Source organism: Elephas maximus, chromosome 11, assembly GCF_024166365.1.
Source record: "Elephas maximus indicus isolate mEleMax1 chromosome 11, mEleMax1 primary haplotype, whole genome shotgun sequence".
Taxonomy (NCBI): domain Eukaryota; kingdom Metazoa; phylum Chordata; class Mammalia; order Proboscidea; family Elephantidae; genus Elephas; species Elephas maximus.
The window spans coordinates 24,583,670-24,604,702 of record NC_064829.1 but is presented as its reverse complement, the minus strand read 5'-3'; the positions used below and the strand labels follow the sequence as shown (position 1 = coordinate 24,604,702).

Sequence of the window (21,033 nt, the reverse complement as noted above, 5' to 3'; positions counted from 1 at the left end):
CGAACAAATAGGAAAAAGAACAGCAAAAGAAGCCCTCAGGCTCCAAAAGAAAGCAAATAATAAAAATTAGAGCAGAAATAGAGAGTAGAAAAACAGTTAACAAGACCAAAGCTGGTTCTTTGAAAAGATCAACAAAATCCATGAACCACTGGCCAAATTGACAAAACAAAAACAGGAGAGGAAGCAAATAACCTGAATAAGAAATGTGGTGGACGATATCACAGCAGACCCAAGTGAAATTAAAAGAATCATAACAGGACACTATGAAAGATTGCACTCTAACAAATTTGGAAATGCAGAGGGAATGGAAAAATTTCTAGAAACTCAATACCTACCTAAACTAACACAAACAGATGTACAGCAATTAATAAACCTATGACAAAAGGAGAAATTGAAAAGGTAATTTTAAAACTCCCAACAAAAAAAAAGCCCTGGCCCTGATGGCTTCATTGGGGAATTCTACCAAACTTTCAGAGAAGAATTAACATCACTACTACTAAAGGTATTTCAGAGCATAGAAAAGGATGGAATACCCCCAAACTCATTCTACGAAGCCAGCATAACCCTGATACCAAAACCAGGCAAAGACACTACAAAAAAAAATTACTAATATCCCTCATGAACTTACACAGAAAAATCCTCAGCAAAATCATAGCCAATAGAATTCAACAGCATACCAAAAACACAATTTACCATGAGCAAGTGGGATTCGTACCAGGTATGCAGAGATGGTTCAACGTTAGAGAAATATTGATATAATCCACCACATAAATAAATACAAAAAAGACAAGAACCAAGTGATCTTATCAATTGATGCAAAAAAGGCATTTGACAAAGTCTGACACCTATTCATGATAAAAACTCCCAGCAAAATAGGAATAGAAGCAAAATTCGTGAACATAGTAAAGGGCATTTATACAGAAGTAAGAGCCAACATCATCCTAAATGGAGAGAGTCTGAAAGCATTCCCCTTGAGATCAGGAACCAGACAAGGATGCCCTTTATTACCACTCTTATTCAGCATTGTGCTGGAGTTCCTAGCCAGAGCAATTAGGCTACAAAAAAAAATAAACGGGATTGAAATTGGTAAGGAAGAAGTAAAAGTATCTCTGTTAGCAGATTATGTGATCTTATACACAGAAAACCCTAAAGAATCTGCAAAAAAAACTACTCGAACTAATAGAAGATTTCAGCAAAGTATCAGGAAACAAGATAAACATACAGAAGTCAGTTGGATTCCTCTACATCAACAAAGAGAACATTGAGGAGGAAATCACCAAATCAGTACCATTTACAATAGCCCCCAAGAAGATAAAATACTTAGGGATAAATCTTACTAGAGATGTAAAAGACCTGTACAAAGAAAACTATAAGACACTACTGCAAGAAACCAAGAGCGACCTACATAAGTGAAAAAACATACCTTACTCATGGTTGGGAAGACAACATTGTGAAAATGTCAGTTCTACCCAAAGCGATCTATAGATACAATGCAATCCTGATCCAAATTCCAGTGACATTTTGTAATGAGATGGAGAAACAAATCACCCACTGCGTATGGAAAGGGAAGAGGCCCCAGATGAGTAAATACTACTGAAAAAGAAGAACAAAGTGGGACTTTAAAATCTATTATACCGCCATAGTAGTCAAAACAGCCTCGTACTGGTATAACAACATATACATAGACCAACGGAACAGAATTGAGAATCCAGACATAAATTCATCCACCTACGAGTAGCTGATATTTGACAAAGGCCCAAAATCCACTAAATGGCGAGAAGATTGTCTCTTCAACAAATGGTGCTGGCATAACTGAATAGCCATCTGCAGCAAGATGAAACAAGACCCATACCTCACACCATGCACAAAAACTAACTCAAAATGCATCAAAAACCTGAATATAAAATCTAAAACGATAAAGATCATGGAAGAAAAAATAGGGACAACGCTAGGAGCCTTAATACATGGCATATATAGCATACAAAACGTTACTAACAATTTACAAACACCAGAAGGGAAACTAGATAACTGGGAGTGCCTAAAAATTAAACACACATGCTTATCCGAAGACTTCACCAAAAGAGTGAAAGGACAACCTACAGGCTGGGCATGAATTTTTTAATATGACAAATCTGATAAGCGTCTGATCTCTAAAATATACAATACACTGCAAAACCTCAACAACAAAAAGACAAATAATCCAATTAAAAAATGGGGAAAGGATACGAACAGACACTTAAGCAAAGGAGACATTCAGGTGGCTAACAGATACATGAGGAAATGCTCACGATCAGTAGCCATTAGAGAAACGCAAATGAAAACTACAATCTTACCATCTTACCTCAAAAAGGCTGGCATTAATCAAAAAAACAATAAATGTTGGAGAGGTTGTGGAGAGATTGGAACACTTATACACTGCTGGTGGGAATGTCAAATGGTACTACTTTGGAAATGGATTGGGTGCTTCCTTTAAAAGCTAGAAATAGAACTACCATAACATCCAGCAATCCCATGCCTTGGAATATATCCTAGAGAAATAAGATCATGTACACAAACAGATATATGCACACCCATGCTCATTGCAGTGCTGTTTACAATGGTAAAATGATGGAAGCAACCAAGGTGCCCATCAATGGATGAATGGATAAATAAATTGTGGTATATTCACGCAATGGAATATGACACAACAATAAATAACAACGATGAGTCCGTGCAACATCTCATAACATGGAGGAATCTGGAAGGCATTATGCTAAGTAAAGTCATCGCAAAAGGACAAATATTGTATGAGACCACTATTATTACTATTATTAGAACTCAAGAAATGGTTAAAACACAGAACAAAACATTCTTTATGGTTACGAGCGTGAGGAGGGAGGAAGAGGGAGGGGTGTTCACTAACTAGACAGTAGACGAATTATTTTAGGTGAAGTGAGGGACAATACACAATACAGGGGAAGTCAGCACAACTGGACTAATCCAAAAGCTAAGAAGTTTCCTGAATACAGCCAAACACTTTGAGGGACAGAGTAGCAGGGGCAGGGGTTTGGGGACCATGGTTTCAGGTGACATCTAGGTCAATTGGCATAACAAAGTGTTTTAAGAAAATGTTCTCAGAAGAACGAGATGGTGCCCGGCTACAACCGATGACTGCCCTGATAGGTAACACAACAGAGAACCCCTGAGGGAGCAGGAAATCAGTGGGATGAAGACCCCAAATTCTTATAAAAAGACCAGACTTAATGTTCTAACTGAGACTGGAAGGACCCCAGTGATCATGGCCCCCAGACCTTCTGTTGGCCCAGGACAGGAACCATTCCCGAATAGAACTCTTCAGACATGGATTGGACTGGACAATGGGTTGGAGGGGGATGCTGGTGAGGAGTGAGCTTCTTGGATCAGGTGGACACTTGAGACTATGTTGGCATCTCCTGCCTGGAGGGGAGATGAGAGGGTAGAGGGGGTTAGAAGCTGGCAAAATGGACATGAAAAGAGAGAGTGGAGGGAGAAAGCAGGCTGTCTCATTAGGGGGAGAGTAATTGGGAGTATGTAGCAAGGTGTGTGTATAAGTTTTTATGTGAGAGACTGACTTGATTTGTAAACTTCACTTAAGCACAATAAAAGTTATATTAAAAAAAGGAAAATGTTCTGCATCCTACTTTGGTGAGTGGTGCCTGCGGGCTTAAAAGCTAGCAAGTGGCCGTCTAAGATGCATCAATTGGTCTCAACTCACCTGGGGCAAAGGAGAATGAAGAACACCAAAGACACAAAGAAAATATGACCCCAGGAGTAAGAAAGAAAGAACACCAAGGACACAAAGAAAATATCAGCCCAAGTGACTTCATCAGCTTGAAACTGGAAGAATTAGACGGTGCCAAGCTACTACCAGTGACTGCCTTGACAGGGAATACAACAGAGAATCTGTGGTGGAACAGGAGAAAAGTGGGATTCAGACCTCAAATTCCAGTGAAAACAACAGACTTAATGGTCTGACTGAGACTGGAGGGACCCCAGAGATCATGGCCCCCAGAATCTCTATTAGCCCAAAACTGAAATCATTCCTGAAGGCAACTCTTCAGAGAAAGATTATTCTGGCCTATAAGACATAAATGATACTGGCAAGGAGTGTACTTCTTAGCTCCAGTAGACACATGAGACTATGTGGGTAGCTCCTGTCTGGAGACAAGATGAGTCAGAGGGGAACAGGATGAATAGAAGGAGTGTGCTGTCACATTGTGGGGAGAACAACTAGGTCCACATAACAATGTGGGTATAAGTTTTTGTATGAGAAACTGACTTGAATTGTAAACTTTCACTTAAATCAGAATAAGAAGAAAAAAAAAATTCACCAGCAGCTCCTTGGAAACCCTATGGGAGAGTTACAACTCAGTCCTATATAGGGTCACTATGAATTGGAATCGTGTTGATGGGAATGGTTTTGGGGTTAGTACTTGGTTTTTGTACTTAACCCAGAATACGCTCAAGATATTTTAGAAAATATTTAAAAAATAGTTTTGACCACTTCATAATCATATGTATACCTTTATTTAACCTTTCTCCTGTATTAATACTGTTTGTATTTTTGCTATAATAATGTTGCAGTACACATTTTTACCTGTAACTTTTATCAGTGCTTTGACTAATTCCTTGGGATGCAATCACAGAGGCGAAATTACTGGAGCACAGAATATAGACAACACAATTATTAATCCTTTTTGCCAGATTTTTATTATTTAAAAATTGTATTTTTATTGAATTAGAGATACTAGCTATTCATCCCAGAAAATTTGGAAAGCAGAAAAGCAAAACAGAAGGAGAATTGGGAAGAAATTGCTAATAATCCTGACACCTAAAGATGACTTCATTTAAGATTTTTATTTACAGACTTTTAGGCTTTTTAGATGTATTATATATTTTACCAAAGAAGATCCTTTTGTTTTCTAAAATGCTCTTTTTTCACTTAGTAGTATATTGTTAAATTGTCTATGTTTGTCATTAGGCAGTCTCCTACAATTATATTTTACTACCTATTATTAAAATAATAAGCACTTGGCTGCTAACCAAAAGGTCAGGTTAGCCACTGCTAACCAGTAGCTTCACAGGAGAAAAGACCTGTCCCCACAAAGATATACATCCTAGAAAGCTCTTTGGGGCAGTTTTTCTCTGTCATATAGGGTGGCTGTGAGTCGGAATCTACTCCATGGCACACAATTATTAAAATAATGCCTCTGTACAATGCATTTAACTGATCCCCTCTTGGTGGACCTTTAGTTTGTTTGCAGTGTGTAATTATCATGAAAAGTTCTAGGATAAGAGCTGTTTGCCTCTTAGACACATCTGCTGTGATTGCACTAAGACAGATTCCCAGAAGGACAGTTGCTAGTTCAAAGTGTATGAATATTTTTAAAGACTTGCCACATTGCCTTCTGACAGGTTGGCAGAATTTACATTCTCATCAGTTTTACATTCCAGCAAAAGGAGATACGAAAGTGAAGAGAGACTATAAAACATCGCAGGTCATTCACCTTAAAATTAGCCAAATCACCTTTCAGAAAACCTGTGCCTATTTGTTTATCTTTTGGAGGTATCTGTTTTAAGTGTTGTTCAGCAGTCTCCTTGAAGGAGAGATGTATTCATAAGCCTATTCTAAAACAGGAAGAGCTGAATATGGAGTGTGTCTTAGGCTGGGCTGTCTAGAGAAGCAAAACCAGTGAAACAGTTTTAGAGAGAGAGAGAGATCTATCTCAAGGAAATGGCCCTCTTGGGGTTATGGAGGGTAGCAAGTCCCAAATCTGTGGTTTAGGCATCAGGCTGGAGGCTTCTTCTGACTCACATGGTTTCAGGGATCAGACAACAAGCTGCTGGCTCACAGGGCTGCGGAAGCTGGCGAATCCCAGTATTGGCAGGTCAGATGATGATGAGCCAGATGCAGGATCCAAAGCAACAGTGAGTTTGCCAGAGTGTTCATATATATTGGATGTAGGTCACACCCTCAAGGAAACCTCACTTGCATCAGATACTTGTGTAAGGTGGTGACTCGAGTAAGGCTGTGACGAGTAAGCCTGTGACTTGAGTCAAGCTGTGACTTGAGTTGCGCCGTTAAGTAAGGGTGTGACTCAGGATGACCCCACGCTAATCCTGCCTCATTAACATATAGAAGTTTAGAATGGAGGACAATTATAGTAGATTCCAAAACACAATACTGGAAATCATGGCCTAGCCAAGTTGACACATAACATTTACCATCACAGAGTGGTTAAATGGTTTTCTTAAGCTCTCACAGAAAGTGAAAGAGAAGGCTCTTATTAGTTGCTGAATCTTCTGATCACATGCTTACCTGGCTTCAATTAAATTTTATTATTTTTCTGTCACTACTTGTTTTCAAAAAAGTCGTGGTGTTTTCTCTTCCAGTCCCTTCAGCGGCTGCACAGGACACGTGGTCTTGGAAGCAGTACCTGACAGCACAGAAGGCTATTATAGCAGCACCTGTGGAACTGTTTTCTAAGGTGAGCCACTGAAGGTGTTATATTTTTATGAGGAAGGAGCACTTAAGAAATTTAGGCAAAAATGAGCTCATTTGCCTAGATAGCTTACCAAATTAATGGAGTTTGTACATATTCCTGGAAAACTACATAGGAAAGATGACCAGAGCCTTAGTATTGAAGAGTGTGGACTCTGGAGTGGAAGTAGGATCCAGAGCAACTGTCTAAATTGAAACTCAGTGCCACTGCCTGCCTGTGCTGTCCCTGCCTCAGTTTCCTCCTCTGTAAAGTAGGGAAAATACTATACCTACCTCCTTGAGTTGTTGGAGGACTAAGTTATGCATATAAAGGAGTTAAAATGCAACATGCTCAGTAATTGTTAGTGTTTGTTTTTATTAGCTAATGTTTCTCAATTGGAAACCCTGGTGGCGTTATGGTTAAGTGCTATGGCTGTTAACCAAAGGGTCAGCAGTTCAAATCCACCAGGCACTCCTTAGAAACTATGGGACAGTTCTACTCTGTCATGTAGTGTCGCTATGTGTTTGAATTGACTCAATGGCAAAGAGTTTGGTTTTTTTGGAATGTTACTCATGCATATCCCTCTTAAGACCAGGTTAGAGGGATCTCTTTGATGTGTTGTATGGAAGTGATGGGTCAAACAAGACGTTGGAGGAGACAGTGAAATCCCTACAACATTCTGTCCATGACTGTGGAGATATACAGAACAGCCCACGTCAACTGTTTGACCAAGGAGTCAGGAACTCGGGGCTACAGGGGCCATCTTTACCCAAGAACCATGCCCTCTGCTGCCCTTTCTGTTCTTCTTGGTTTATGTTTTTGGTATTTAAGGGAACACTGATATGACAAGTTGCATCACAGTTGCATCATCATATTTAAGCATTTTAACCAGGAGTAACCCATTGCCACCGAGTTGATTCTAACTCATAGCAACCCTATAGGACAGAGAAGAACTGCCCCACAGGGTTTCCAAAGATCGGCTGGTGGATTCCAACTGCTGACCTTTTGGTTAGTAGCTGAGCACTTAACCATTGTGTCACCAGGGCTCCTTTAACCAGAAGTAGGAAGCTGCAGATAGATATGTAGTTATATCAGCACCATTTGTTGAAGAGACTGTCTTCTCCCCATTTAACAGACTTCGGGCCTTTGCCAAATATCAGTTGCTCAGAGGTGGATGTATTTATGTCTGGATTCTCAACTCTGTTCCATTGGCCTATTTATCTGTTGTTGTGCCTGTACCAGGCTGTTTTGACTACTGTGGCAGTATAATAGGTTCTAAAATCAGGTACTGTGAGGCCTGCCACTTTGTTCTTTTTCAGTAATGCTTTACTTATCTGGGGCCTCTTTCCCTTCCATATGAAGTTGGTGATTTGTTTCTCCATCTCATTGAAAAATGCCATGGGAATTTGGATCCAGATTGCAATGTATCTGTAGTTTTTTTATGCATTCTGCCACTCTGTTTCTTTACTGGTGCATTTAGTCCATTTACATTCAGTGTAATTATTGATAGGTATAAGTTTATATTTTTTTTTTATAAGTTTATAAGTTTAGTGATGTCATTTTTGTGTGTGTGTGTTGTTGACAGTTTCTTTGTTCCACTAAATTTTCTTTGCTGAGTTGTTTTTCTTTATGTATTTTCTTTTCATCTTTTTTCATTATTGTTGATTTTGTACTTGCTGAGCCTTTATGTTTTTCTTGTTTTTTATTGTGATGTGTAGGCTTGTTAGTTTCCTTTGTGGTTACGTTAATATTTACCCTTCTTTTTCTAAGTTGAAACCAGTCTTTTATTTCTATATATCCCCTTGACTTACTCTCCATATGAAAGTTCTATGACTACATTTTTTAGTCCCTCTTTTTTGTTTTAATGTCATCTTTTACATAATGACATCTTTGTTTCCCTGTTTTGAGCATTGTAGCTTTGATTTATTTTTGTTGTTTCCCTATGTGGTTATCTGGTTGCTCTGTCCTGTGTTCTAGTCTTGGGTTGTTACCTGATGTTATTGTCTTTCTAACCGGAGGGCTACCTTTAGTGTTTTTGTAAGTTTGGTTTGGTTTTTGCAAATTCCTAAACTTTTATTTGGAAGTGTCCTAATTTTTCCGTCATATTTGAGATACAGTTTTGCTGGATATGCAATTCTTGGCTGGCAATTTTTTTTTTCCTTCAAGGCTTTATATATGTCATACCATTGCCTTCTTACCTGCATGGTTTCTGCTTAGTCTTACTGACTCTTCTTTGTAAGTGACTTTTTGTTTATCCCTAGCCTCTCTTAAAATTGCATCTTAATCTTTGGTTTTGGCAAGTTTGATTATAATATGTCCTGGTGACTTTCTTTTGGGATCTACCTTGTGTGGGGTTCGATGAGCATCTTGGATAGATATCTTCTCATCTTTCATGATTTATCAGGGATGTTTTCTGCCAACAGATCTTCAACAATTCTCTCTGCATTTTCTGTTATCCACCTCTGTTTTGGTACTCCAGTCACTGGTAGGTTATCTGTCTTGTTAGAACCCCACATAATTCTCAGAGTTTCTTCATTTTTTAAAAACTCTTCTATCTGATTTTTCTTCAAATATGTTGGTACCAAGTGATTTATCTGCAGTCTCACTAATTCTGAGTTCTAGTGCCTGAATTCTGCTGTTATGACTTCCTATTGAGTTGTCTAATTCTGAAATTTTATTGTAAATCTTCTGAATTTCTGTTTGCTGTCTCTATATGGATTCTTGCAGCCTATTCAGTTTGTCATTGTGCTCTTGTATAATCTGTCTAAGTTCCTCTAATACTTTGTTTGTGTGCTGTTTGGCATGTTCTGTGTTTTGCTTGATCTCCTTCCTGATGTCTTGAAGAGTTCTATATATTAATCTTTTGTATTCTACCTCCTGTAATTCTAGGAAGTTATCTTCATCCAGAAGATTTCTTGATTCTTTGTTTTGGGAGCTTGCTGAAGGCGTTGTTGTCTGCCTCTTTTTGTGATTTGAGATTGACTGTTGTCTCTGAGCCATCGATAAGTTATTGTGCTTATTTATGTTTGCTTACTGTGTCCTAACTTCTTGTTTTGTTTTGATATGCCCAAATAGGCTGCTTGAGTGAATTAGTTTGATTATTGGCATGTTTGAAGCTCTAACATCTTGTCACCAGGTGATTAGAGCTGTTACTAGGTATGTGAGCCCAGGAGTCTGTTCACTTATTTTTTCTGGATTTAGCTTAGGTGTCCAGGTAGTTAGTCACCAAGTGTGTGGTGCAGAATCTCACGTACAGTCCTAGATGAGCAGAGGTGATTGGTATAGGCACAGGTATCTGGCTGCAGTAGGGGGTCATGCGCTGAGCAAGGCAGGGGGCTGAGAACCACTCCTGAGTGTCTGTGAGGAAAGTGTGTCCCTGTTCCCTAGAGCACATAGGTGGGCGGGTTATGCAGCTGGACTGTGGGCACCCAATACTGTTTGATGTAAGGACTGGGAGGCTGCACTTATTCTTGGGCCCCTGTTGCAGGTGGCTAGGTATCATGAGTGTGGCCATCTGTCCTCAGGCCCCCGATGTGGGTATGTGAGGACCCTGCTTAATAGGCAGAGTGGTGTCAAATGTCATAAACCTGCCTCTCCACCATGTGGCTGGAACAGTTGAAGTTGGACTTCAGGTATATACCCTGTTGTACTGTGTTAATAAGGGCCTACGCTGTTGAAATGGGCCCATACAAGTCTATGCAGGGATGAAAGGCATTCAAAGTCTGTGGACTCCTTATGTCTGTGCCTAGGCAAAGGAGCTGTTTCTGCCTTGAGTTCCCAGCTTAGGGGAGCTGGCAGATTATTTTCCCCCCGTTTGTTAATTCGTTCCCTCTCTAAGGCTGGGATAATAGCTGAGGATGCATCCAGGGTCCATCTTCCAGCCCAGGGGATGCAGCCGCCTGGGACCCAGTGCAGAGCGGGAAGGGAGCAGATAAGCAGGAGATACGTTTTTCCCAAAGGGGTATTTTTGAATCTGTGCAGTAGGTTAAATGCAGGTACTTATCTTTTGCTGATTGAGGGCCGCTTCTGGTTTGTCATGGAGGGTTGAGCAGACTCTCTGCCGCATGTTCTTTCCTGATGTTGAAAACGCGTCCTGAACGACACTGCTTTTCTCACTGTGCTTGTGCCAGTAGAATCGGCCTGCAGGATGCCAGTTCCCACCAGGTCAGGTCTGGCAACTCCTTGCTCTTCTGAACCATTTCTCCCTCCCCCTGCTGCTCAGTCCAGTTCCTCAACTTTGCCTTTGATGTTCAGGGTTCCTAGCTTGTCATATAAAATTGATTCACTTGTTTTTTCGGGTCTTTATTGTAAGAGGGACTACAGGAAACGTCCAACTACTCTGCCATCTTGTCCCTGCCTCTAGTTTGTGTATATTTTTTAAGGTGAGTGGACCTATTTTAATTGCACACAGGTTCATTCCATATTTACAGGCCTATTTTAAATTTCTTTTTGTATAAGAGAAAGTAAAGTGTTTTATATCTTATGACTTATCTTACCATCAGGTTAGTAAGTATACAAGGACATAAACACCTTTTGTAAACATAGGAAATTTAAAAACATTTTCTCTTCATTACTAGTGAAATATGTCTTTCTTGCTTTGATTTAAACTTCAAAATATTATTTTCCTTTATTTTGAGGTTGGTATGCAATGGGTTGAGTTGTGTCCCCTCCCTCAAAAGGTATGTTCAAGTTCTAACCACTGATAACTGTGAATACGACCTTTTTTGGAAATAGGGTCTTTGAAGATATAATCAGATTAAGGTGAGTTTATACCGGATTTCCAGAAACAAAAAGGAAACCCATTGCTGTCAAGTTGATTCCTACCCGTAGTGACCCTGTAGGACAGAGTAAAACTGCCCCATAGAGTTCCAAGTGGTGCCTGGTGATTTTGAACTGCCGATCTTTTGGTTAGCAGCCGTAATGCTTAACCACTACACCACCAGAGTTTGCATACTGCCTTTCAGTGGGCTCTAAATCCAATATTGGTGTCCTTTTATAAGTAGAGAGAGATTTGGAAACACAGAGGTACACACAGAATAAAGATGACTATGTGAAGATAGAGGTAGAAATTGGAGTGATACAGCCATAAGCCAAGGAATGCCAAGGATGCTGGCATCCACTAGAATCTGGAAGAGGCAAAGTAGGACCCGTCCATAGAGGCTTCAGAGTGATCATGGCCCTGCAGCATGTCTAGAACTATGAGAGAATGAATTTCTGTCGTTTGAAGCCATCTACTTTGTGGTACTTTGTTGTAGCAGCCCTAGTGTTCAGATCTTTCCCCTCTTACCTCCCTGCCAGTCCTCTAACCATCGACTGTACCTTCCTAAGCATCGTTTTCACCCTGATACCCACCATATCAAGTCCACACATTTCTTCTTTGCTTTTCAGGCCTGCTGTCTCTGACCCGCCCACAGTTGTGCACGTACACAGAGCTGTGCCCATGCCATCAGGCTGGTTATATGTGGGAGCTCCTGCCTGGGCTGCCTCCTCCTGATTGTTCCGAGTGGTTATCCAAGTTTGAAGGCCTTTGTGTCTATTCTTCCTTTGTAAACCTCACCAGTCCAGGTCCCGCCTCAGGATCCTCCTTTGTGGTGGTTAAGGTTGTGTGTCAACTTGGCTGGACCACGATTCTCAGTGGTTTGGCAGTTATGATGTAGTTTGACAGCTATGTAGTGATGTAATCACCTCCATAATGAGATCTGATGTAATATTATCACCTGCAAGATGAGATCTGCCATGAGCAGCCAATCAGTTGAAAGGGAGTTTCCTCGAGGGTGTGGCCTGCATCCAATATATGTGAACTTCCTGGCAGAGATTGTGGGCATTTGCTCTGCTCTGGATCCTGTAGTTGGCTCCTGTTCATCTGACCTCTGGTTCTTGAGACTCGAGCTTGCAGCTTACCTGCCAGTCTTGGAATTCGTCAGCTTCTGAGCCTGTGAACCAGAGGCCTTCCACCTGACCTGCCAATCTTGGGTTTGCCAGCCCCTGCAGCTACGCGAGTCAGGAGAAGCCTCTAGCCTGACCCATAGACTTGGGACTTCCCAGCCTCTACAACTACGTGAACCATTTCCTTGGTATAAATCTCTCTCTTTATGTATATATATGTATGTATCTGCTTCACTAATTTTGTTTCTCTAGAGACCCCAGCCCTAAGACACCCCTTTTCATGAAGCTGTCCCAGTCCATGACTCAGACCTGTAGACGTGTATATATGAGCAGCTGCCATCTGGTCATCTCACAGTGTGGAGAGGGAGGGGGCAATGTAGGAGCATCATGAAGACCCCATGCAAATGCCTCGTGTCACCTGGCCTTTAGCAGGCCCCAGTCTCCGCTTGCACCAGCCATGGCACTTTGGGAGCAAGTTGCGCCTGCAGCGTCGGGAGGTCTCTGACCTGAGGGTGCACAGCCTGCCTGATTCCGAACACTGTCCTCTCTGTTGACAATGAATGCCACTAAGTTTCATGTCCGTGTTGTCCTGTCACTGGCCTGAAGGCAAGCTCTGCTTTCTCTCCTCACATTCTGTGCTGAATTGTCAGACAGACAGATTAAACATGTGCTTACCAATAAAAACCATTGTCGTTGATTCAGTTCCAACTCAGCGACACTTTAGGGCAGAGTAGAACTGCCCCGGAGGGTTTCTAAGGAGCAGCTGGTGGATACGAACTGCTGACATTTTGGTTAGCAGCTGAGCTCTTAACCACCGTGCCACCAGGGCTCCACTATGCGCTTAGGGGCCCTGCAAAGCAGGGACATATCCACATTTGTGAAATAATTTGATATTTCAGAAAAAACAAAAACCATCACGAGAAAGAATAGAACTCTCTTAGCCTTCTTTAAGCATCTTTCACCATTTAGAATATAGTTTTAACTTGAATTCCATTTTTTTTTAAATACTGTATTTGTTTATTGCTACTGTAACAGATTATCATGAATTTAGTGGCTTAAAACAACACAAATTTATTATCTTTCGTTCAGAAGGTCAGACGTATCCACTGGGTTATGCTACACTCCTTCTGTAGGCTCTAGGGGAGAATCTGCTTTCTTGCATTTTCTAGCTTCCAGAGGCCCCGGGCATTACTTGGCTCATGGCCCTGTACCACTTGAACCTCTGCTTCCGTTGTCTCATTTCCTTCTCTGACCATTCCACCACCTCCTCTAAGGACTGCTGTGATTATATTAGGTCCACCTAGTTAGATAATCACAACTGCAAAGACTCTTTTGTCATGTAAGGTGGCATATTCACTGGCCTCAGAGATTAGGGCGTGGATATCTTTAAAAAACAAAAAACAACCCATTGCTGTTGAGTTGATTTCTGTCCAACTCATGGTGACCCTGTGTGTTACAGAGTAGACCTGCCCCATAGGGTTTTCCTGGCTGTAATCTTACAGGAGCAGATTGTCAGGTCTTTCTTTCACGGCACCTTGGGTGGGTTCGAACTACCAACATTTAGGTTAGTAGTTGAGTGCAGTCTGTATGCCATTCTGCTGCCGCAGATACATCATCTTTTCATTGCTTAGGTCCTAATCTGTCCCTGCCACAGACCTCACTGGCTTCTCACTGATTGATTTCCTGTCAGATTATTCTGCTGTGACTTCTGCAACACCTTTTCTGTGGCAAAAGAATTTATAAAACATGTTCAATATCTCTATATATCATTGCTTACTTTTTCTGGCCGAAATGCATGCCTGCTTCTCCTTCTTGTCCACTGCTTCCTGAGTGCACACCGTCCACCCTACCATATACCACCTTTCCACATGTAGGGTGTGCAGGCAGACCCAGCCTTCTCCTCGCTGCCCATACCCATCAACTCTACCATCTTGGAGGCTTATGCAACCTCATTGCTAGCAGTTTTACTCTTTGTTACTTCATTAGATTTGTGTGTTTGTGTGTGTGTGTGTGTTTGCTCACATTGCCAGCCTTCTGGCACCTTCTCACCTTTTCCCCTCCCCCCCGTCATGTTCTCATCTTTGTCACCCCTTTGCCTGTGTGACAGTCTTTCCAACTCTCAGAACTCTGAGCACCTCCACTGCAGGGACCTCTGCGTCCTTTTCAGTGCAGCCCATCTGCCCCCATGGCCATAATGTCTTAAGTCCACCTGGAACCCTCTGCAGTTTTGAACTTTAAATCTTACCATCTGATCTTGTCCACTGTCCTTCTTGAAGGTTAGCTTACTCCCCGTTCTGCTTGCAATTTAGCTTTCTTTTCTCTTCTAAAGCTTTCCATTTAGAATACAAATACACTCAAGTCTATTCCCTCTTTAAAAAAAAAGAAAAGAAAAAACTGCCCCTTGATTCTGCATTTTTCTCTCTAGATCCTTTCCTTATCACAGGTCAGCTTCTTGAGACTTTAGACCACATTTTCTCTTCTTGATTTTTTCACCTCTTCCACCTCCAGCCTCTGAAACTTTGCCTTACTCACACACTGCCTGAAACCACTTGCTTATTCCCAGCCACTCCTTACCAGTCTTCTCAGAGTCCTTTCCTTGCTCTCGGGCTGAGTCTCAAGACCCCCTGTGCAGGGGCTCGCTGGGCTACCAGTCTACCTCCCTAGCATCCGCTGAGATGCAGCAGAGTCCCTGATCATCTCACAGCTCTTTCTTCTGAGCTGCAGACTAGGACCTATAGCAAGGTAGTGACTGCTCACCTGAGGGCACGGTTCTGTCATGCTCAGTACATCGAAAACTCAACTCATCTCAACCTCCGTCTGTAGAGTCTGCGTTTCCATGGATGAGGCTCTGTATCGCGGTACCTGTTCTATGGGTTTATTCCTTCCTCTCCGCTTTGCTCTGTGCTTGTGTGTTTGGCAGTCTTGTCTTCTCAGGTTTCACGTCTTAATTCTTCAGTCACTACTCTCCGCCTTGACCACTGCTGTCTTTATTTAGTAATTAGCCCTAAGTTCATTATACATTATAGCAAAAGCCTCCCAAATGGTCCCTTTCTATCCAGGTTGGCCCTACCTTTAACCTAACCCCACACTGTTGCCAGAGTGACCTCTGTGAAATGTAGGTCTCTCTATCACTTGTATACTTAGGGTTTTGACTGCTGCTTATGCCATTTGGGTGGTCACATGTCTGTATTTTGTCTCTTCAGTGGAATTGTAACCTCCCCAAAGATGATGGACTGACTGGGTGTTCTTTTTTTTTTTTTTTTAAATATCCTTCTGCTTTATGGTTCTCTGGGAGAAGTACATTTCTGAGCCCCTATTACTTGATAGATGATTTTACATCTGCTGCCTCAGTAAGTCCTTCCAGCTCCTTTCCCTCATTTTATAGAAGAAGGACGCCATGGCATACCTGTCTGACTCATATTAATAATACCACCCATTCTCAGAGATTTTTGAGGAATTACATCTGATGTATGTGAAGTGTCTAGCATACCACAGTACCAGACATGTAATTCAATTTATCGAATGCAAGGTATTTTAAAAATGACTCTTCTTTCAGATCATGTGGTCTTTTTCTCTCCCCAGAAGCTTCTTTGTGCCCCCTCTTGGTGGCGCCATGTTCTCAGACCTCTCCCTTCCTTCAGAGCATTAACCAGGGCCCCATCTCTCCACCTTCACCCTTGTGAGGACTTCCCCCTTTGACCACAGCTCCTCCTGTCCTTCACGGAGCATGGCTACCAGTGAGGGTGTTCCTGATGCTCTGAGCTGCGCAGAGCAATCTGAAAAGCATTCACCATGTAAGCCTCATCTGATGTCTTAATGTTGGCAGATACTGGCACTCTGAAACCTTTGCTTTCTCATTGTGGTGTTATTTCTTCTCCCTCTTGCCTTCAGAGTTAATGGCTGATTAACTTTCTTCATGATGAAAACAGAAACATTTCCTCATTGGAGTCCCCTTTCTCTCTTACCACAAACAAAATTCCTGTATCAATTCTAGTATTTCCACTACTTCTTTCAGGGACGTCTTTGTTTTGGTTGCCCCCTTACACTGTTTTCTTGTCTTTAGTGCCCTCATACCCTGTCCCTCTCCTCCTCTTAAAATCAAGTATAATCTATTATTATTTTGGAAAGAAGTACTTTGTCTTGAACCCTGGTAAGAAAATTCCTGTCATTTATAGGATGGAGGAAAAACAAACAAACCAGTTGTCAAGTCAATTCCAACTCATGGCGACCCCATATGTTACAGAGTAGAACTACTCCATAGGGTTTTCTTGGCTGTAATCTTTATGGAAGTAGATCACCTGACCTTTCTTCTGTAGAAGCTCTGGGTGGAATCAAACCATCAATCTTTAGGTTAGTAACCAATTGCAAAATGCCTGTGCCACCCGGGGACCTGTATCTATAGGATGAGGGGGGCAGTGTTTATCTTGTGAGGGGCTGGGAGTAGTTGGGAAACAGACACCTTCCTGGTTTAGCCTCCTAATTGTCCTAGGTGTAAAGACACCTTATTTGAACCCCTTCCTGTCCTCTCTTAGCCTTTCTTACTTGAAGTCCAAGAGAGAGAAATTACTCACTCATACTTTAAATTAAACATTTTCTAAAACACAGGCCTAAATTACATTAAAAAAGTAATTTTTCTAAATATGGTAGTACATTAGATAGAGTCTGAAAAACCTATGTGTGTGTGTGTGCCCATGTCTTTTGTTTGATCAAGTCTGGATTGTATTTAGCTCACAGGTGTACAAAGATGCTCCTATGAAAGATCCTGTTTGGTAGTACAGCTGTGAAACTATGGGACACCTAGAAACTTCCAACCCAAACTCAGCCAGATGTCAAATTTTTGTGCTGTGAACATGCTTAACTAATCATTTTGTAACCAGTAAGAACAGTGCCATAGTTTTAATGTAGATCCTTTTTAGACAATGGAAACCCCGGTGGCGTAGTGGTTAAGTGCTATGGCTACTAACCAAAAGGTCGGCAGTTCAAGTCCGCCAGACGCTCCTTGGAAACTCTATGGGGCAGTTCTGCTGCGACCTATAGGGTCGCTATGAGTTGGAATTGACTTGATGGCAACGAGTTTGATTTTTGTTCTTTTCTTAGACAATACTGTGAATATGATTACAAGCCAAGTGACGACCATGGGTACCTTTTTTAGTAGTTATATAAACTATAATGAAAGACCTGTTATGGATTCTGACATACTTAGAATCAATTATAGCCTCAGTTCATTTGCTCTTTTTATTTGTCTGAAGTGTTTGTGTGTTTACCTGTTTTTGTCTTCTGTATGTATTTTGTTGTCCCCAGTAACAGCTCCTACTACACTGGGTTTTAAGGCTTAAATTTTTAAACTTCATTGGTGTTTAAAAATTCTCCCCCACAAAAAAAACATTGCTTGAGAGATAAGTGTACCTTAGCTTCAGATGTGTGGTCGGGTTGTAAAATGCAAGGCACAAGGAGGCCAACGGAGTCAGTGTATTTCAAACTAGAGCATAGCCTTATGATACACTCCTTTTCTGTGAAGCCATTAAAGCGGATTGATTTCTGGGGCTCTGAAGAACAGAAAGAATCTCCATTCATATTCATATTCATGTCTCATATCCTCTAATGCTGTAAGCTCTGGAGCAAAATCGAGGATGCATCCTGGTCTCGTGGCTCAGATACATTTTCTCTGCTTAATTTACTTCTCTGAAATGATGTGATTCAGAGTGTCAGTGGGCTGTGGAATAGTGAGCAAGTCTAAAGGAGTGGAACCCTGATCAAGGCCGCGCTTCTGTTGGAAGGGCGGGTGGGGACTTAAAGTCTCATCAGGCTGCTTATCTGCAGTGCCAGCTGGAGGTCTGGGGTCCTGTTTAGAGCTGTTCTGAAAAGAAGTTAAAAGAAGAAGATGGAGGCATTCAGAATGGGGAGAAGACAGTTTCCAGGGCTCTTCTTCTTTAGTTGAAGAGATTTATATTAGAAGTAGCCTTGTCTTTTTTTCCCCTGGGAGGGCTGAGTCCTTGAGGAGGGGGGAATTTTGGGTTTGTTTTAGAAATTATACTCAGAAGATTCTTGGAACCTACTCGGTGAGGGCCATTGAGTTCTCAGACGACTTCAGAAGTTATTTTAAGTTATCCGTATGCAGTTGTTGATTGTGTGTGTACTATGTGTGTTCTTTTTCATTCTTCATAAAAATCTTTGTTTCTCGAAAGCTGCCCAAATCCAGCAGGCTTTCACCCACTCTGATACGTGCTTTCTTTTTGTTTCTAAAACTATAAATCAGCCAATGGTTACAGTGATTGGAGCTATATATGTGTCTGCATATAAAAATATTTACTGTGCAGCCACACTTTTTACACTCCATAGGTTTTGGGGAAATGAGAATTTTTTCATCTGATATTTTAGAAGAATGGATTCACAGAAGCCAGTAAGAATTGTATTTATTAACTAAAGTATACTTTTGTTGTGTCATAAATTCTGTGTTATCTATTTGTAGATGGCTCTTGTTATAATCTTGGCAGCAGTTTGGGATTCTGAGTTCAGAATTAACCTATGGAAAATGTTCAAAATAACAAGGAAGTAGTCTCTAAGATGAGAGTATAAAAATATACAAGCAGCCATCCTTCACTGCCATCTGAACTGAAACATTGCAGCAAGTTATATTTAATTATGTAGGTGATGATTTTCCCCCATTAGCACAAATAGATGGCAAAAATAGGAGTCCCTTTGAAAAAGTAGAATTTAAAGATTGCCTTGCTGCCTCGCCCTTAAAACCATGATGAATAGCTGTTGTAAACTGCCGTGTTCTGTGTATTGAAGTCTAAATAATATGTTAATCAGTGCACACATTATTGACAGTCTCCTTGAAGGACAGTCCTGTATGGCTCTTAATCTTTTTTTTTTTTTTGGTCTCTAGACCCCTTTGAACACGTAATGAAAGCTATTGAGACTTTCCTTAAAGAAAAGCTTATATTCATTTGCACACAGAATTTTACATACTCTCTAGAAGGTTCTAGAATCCCTGAAGACATTGTAGACCCCCCCTCATTATCATGTAATTTGAACTAGGATAGAATAAATATGCATTATTTATGTGATGTGTATGTGTGTGTATTTATATAAATATGTGTGTGTATATATACATATACATATATATATAAACCAAACCAAATCCACTGCTGTCAGGTCGATTCCAACTCATAGCGACCCTATAGGACAGAGTAGAACTGCCCGATTGAATTTCCAAGGAGTGCCTGGCGGATTCGAACTGCCGACCTCTTGGTTAGCAGCCATAGCACTTAACCACTATGTCACCAGGGTTTCCCATATATATAAATATAAATATATATACACACACACACATACACACACATGCTTATTTTTCCCCTTGAGTTCTCCATCATCTCTGTGATTAAAACAAGAGGAAGCCAGAGAGGTTCTAATATTCTGTATAATTGCAATTGTTTGTTTATGTGAAAATCATAAAGGCTTCTTTAGGAAAAAGCAAGGAAAGAATTTTATATCCTTTTATAATTGGCCAGTGTCCTGAAGTGAATAGACTTTAACCATGAAAAGATTCATTGCAAGATATTCAGCAGACCATTGAGCTATGGTACTATACCAGAAAGTTAAATGTAAGGTACAAAAATGTGTTTGTGAAGTCTGTTATATCAGTAGATATTTTGGTAACATTATAAAAGTAAAAAGTATTACATAATGGAACATTTCTTTCACGTCTGAAACCGGGCATCAGTTTAAAATTCTCTGCCTCCCTTCCTTTCACCCTCTCCCTGCATGGCCGTCATCAAGTATTGCCCATTTTATGTCCTCAGCAGGCCTTGAACCTGGCCCGTCCCCACTTCCCAGCTCTGTGTCTGCATTGGGTGAGGTCTTTGTGGTCACTTGTCAAGGCCATTCTTGTGACATTCTGCAATGTGATATAACTTACTGTGTAGTTATGAGCACAGGCCAGGGTTTGAATTCCAGGTTTTCTATTGACAGCTGTGCAAATGGAGCAATTTGTGAACTTCTCCGAGCCTGTTTCCTCACACGTGAAATGGGGATTGTAATAGCTTCTACTACCTTGGGTTTTAAGGCTGAAATAAGCTGAGCTAGTTTTAGTTGCTGTACATGGCACACAGCAAATTCTCAATTAATGGTAGATACAAAGAGCCCCCTTAACTGTCATTCCTGCTTCTAGGCTTGCTACCTTTCTGATTAATTCTCCACACTGCCACTAATAACGTCTTCCTAAAATGTAAGAGTGGCTCTTTCTCCCCATTGCCTAAAACATTTTATTGGTGCTTCATTGACTAAAAATAAAGTAGAAGTTTTTTAGCAAGGCGTACAAGGCTTCTCTTAGCCTGTGTCTTGCCTACTTGCCTAGCGTCTTCATCACCTGATCATGTGAGTGTGCTTTTAAATTACAATGCCATTTAAAAGTCTAACGAGAAAAAGGTGAACCACACAAAATAATTTGATGTGTATACTTTCAGATCTCTATATCTGTGGTTCTATAGATATGTATATCAAAAACCCAAGCCCATTGCTGTCCAGTTGATTCCGACTCATACTGACCCTATAGGACAGAGGAAAACTTCCCCATAGGGGTTTCCAAGGCTGTAATCTTTATAGAAGCAGACTTCCATGCCTTTTTTCTGTGGAGCACTGGTGA

At 41.0% G+C, this 21,033-nt stretch overlaps 1 protein-coding gene across 1 annotated transcript in view; it reads left to right on the top strand.

Annotated features, from left to right (window-relative positions):
- Nucleotides 1-21,033, top strand: part of L3MBTL4 (L3MBTL histone methyl-lysine binding protein 4) — a 710,419-nt gene that overhangs the window by 162,899 nt on the left and 526,487 nt on the right. The window contains 1 exon segment of the mRNA XM_049900533.1: nucleotides 6,412-6,506. Coding sequence (XP_049756490.1) covers nucleotides 6,412-6,506 — 95 coding nt within the window.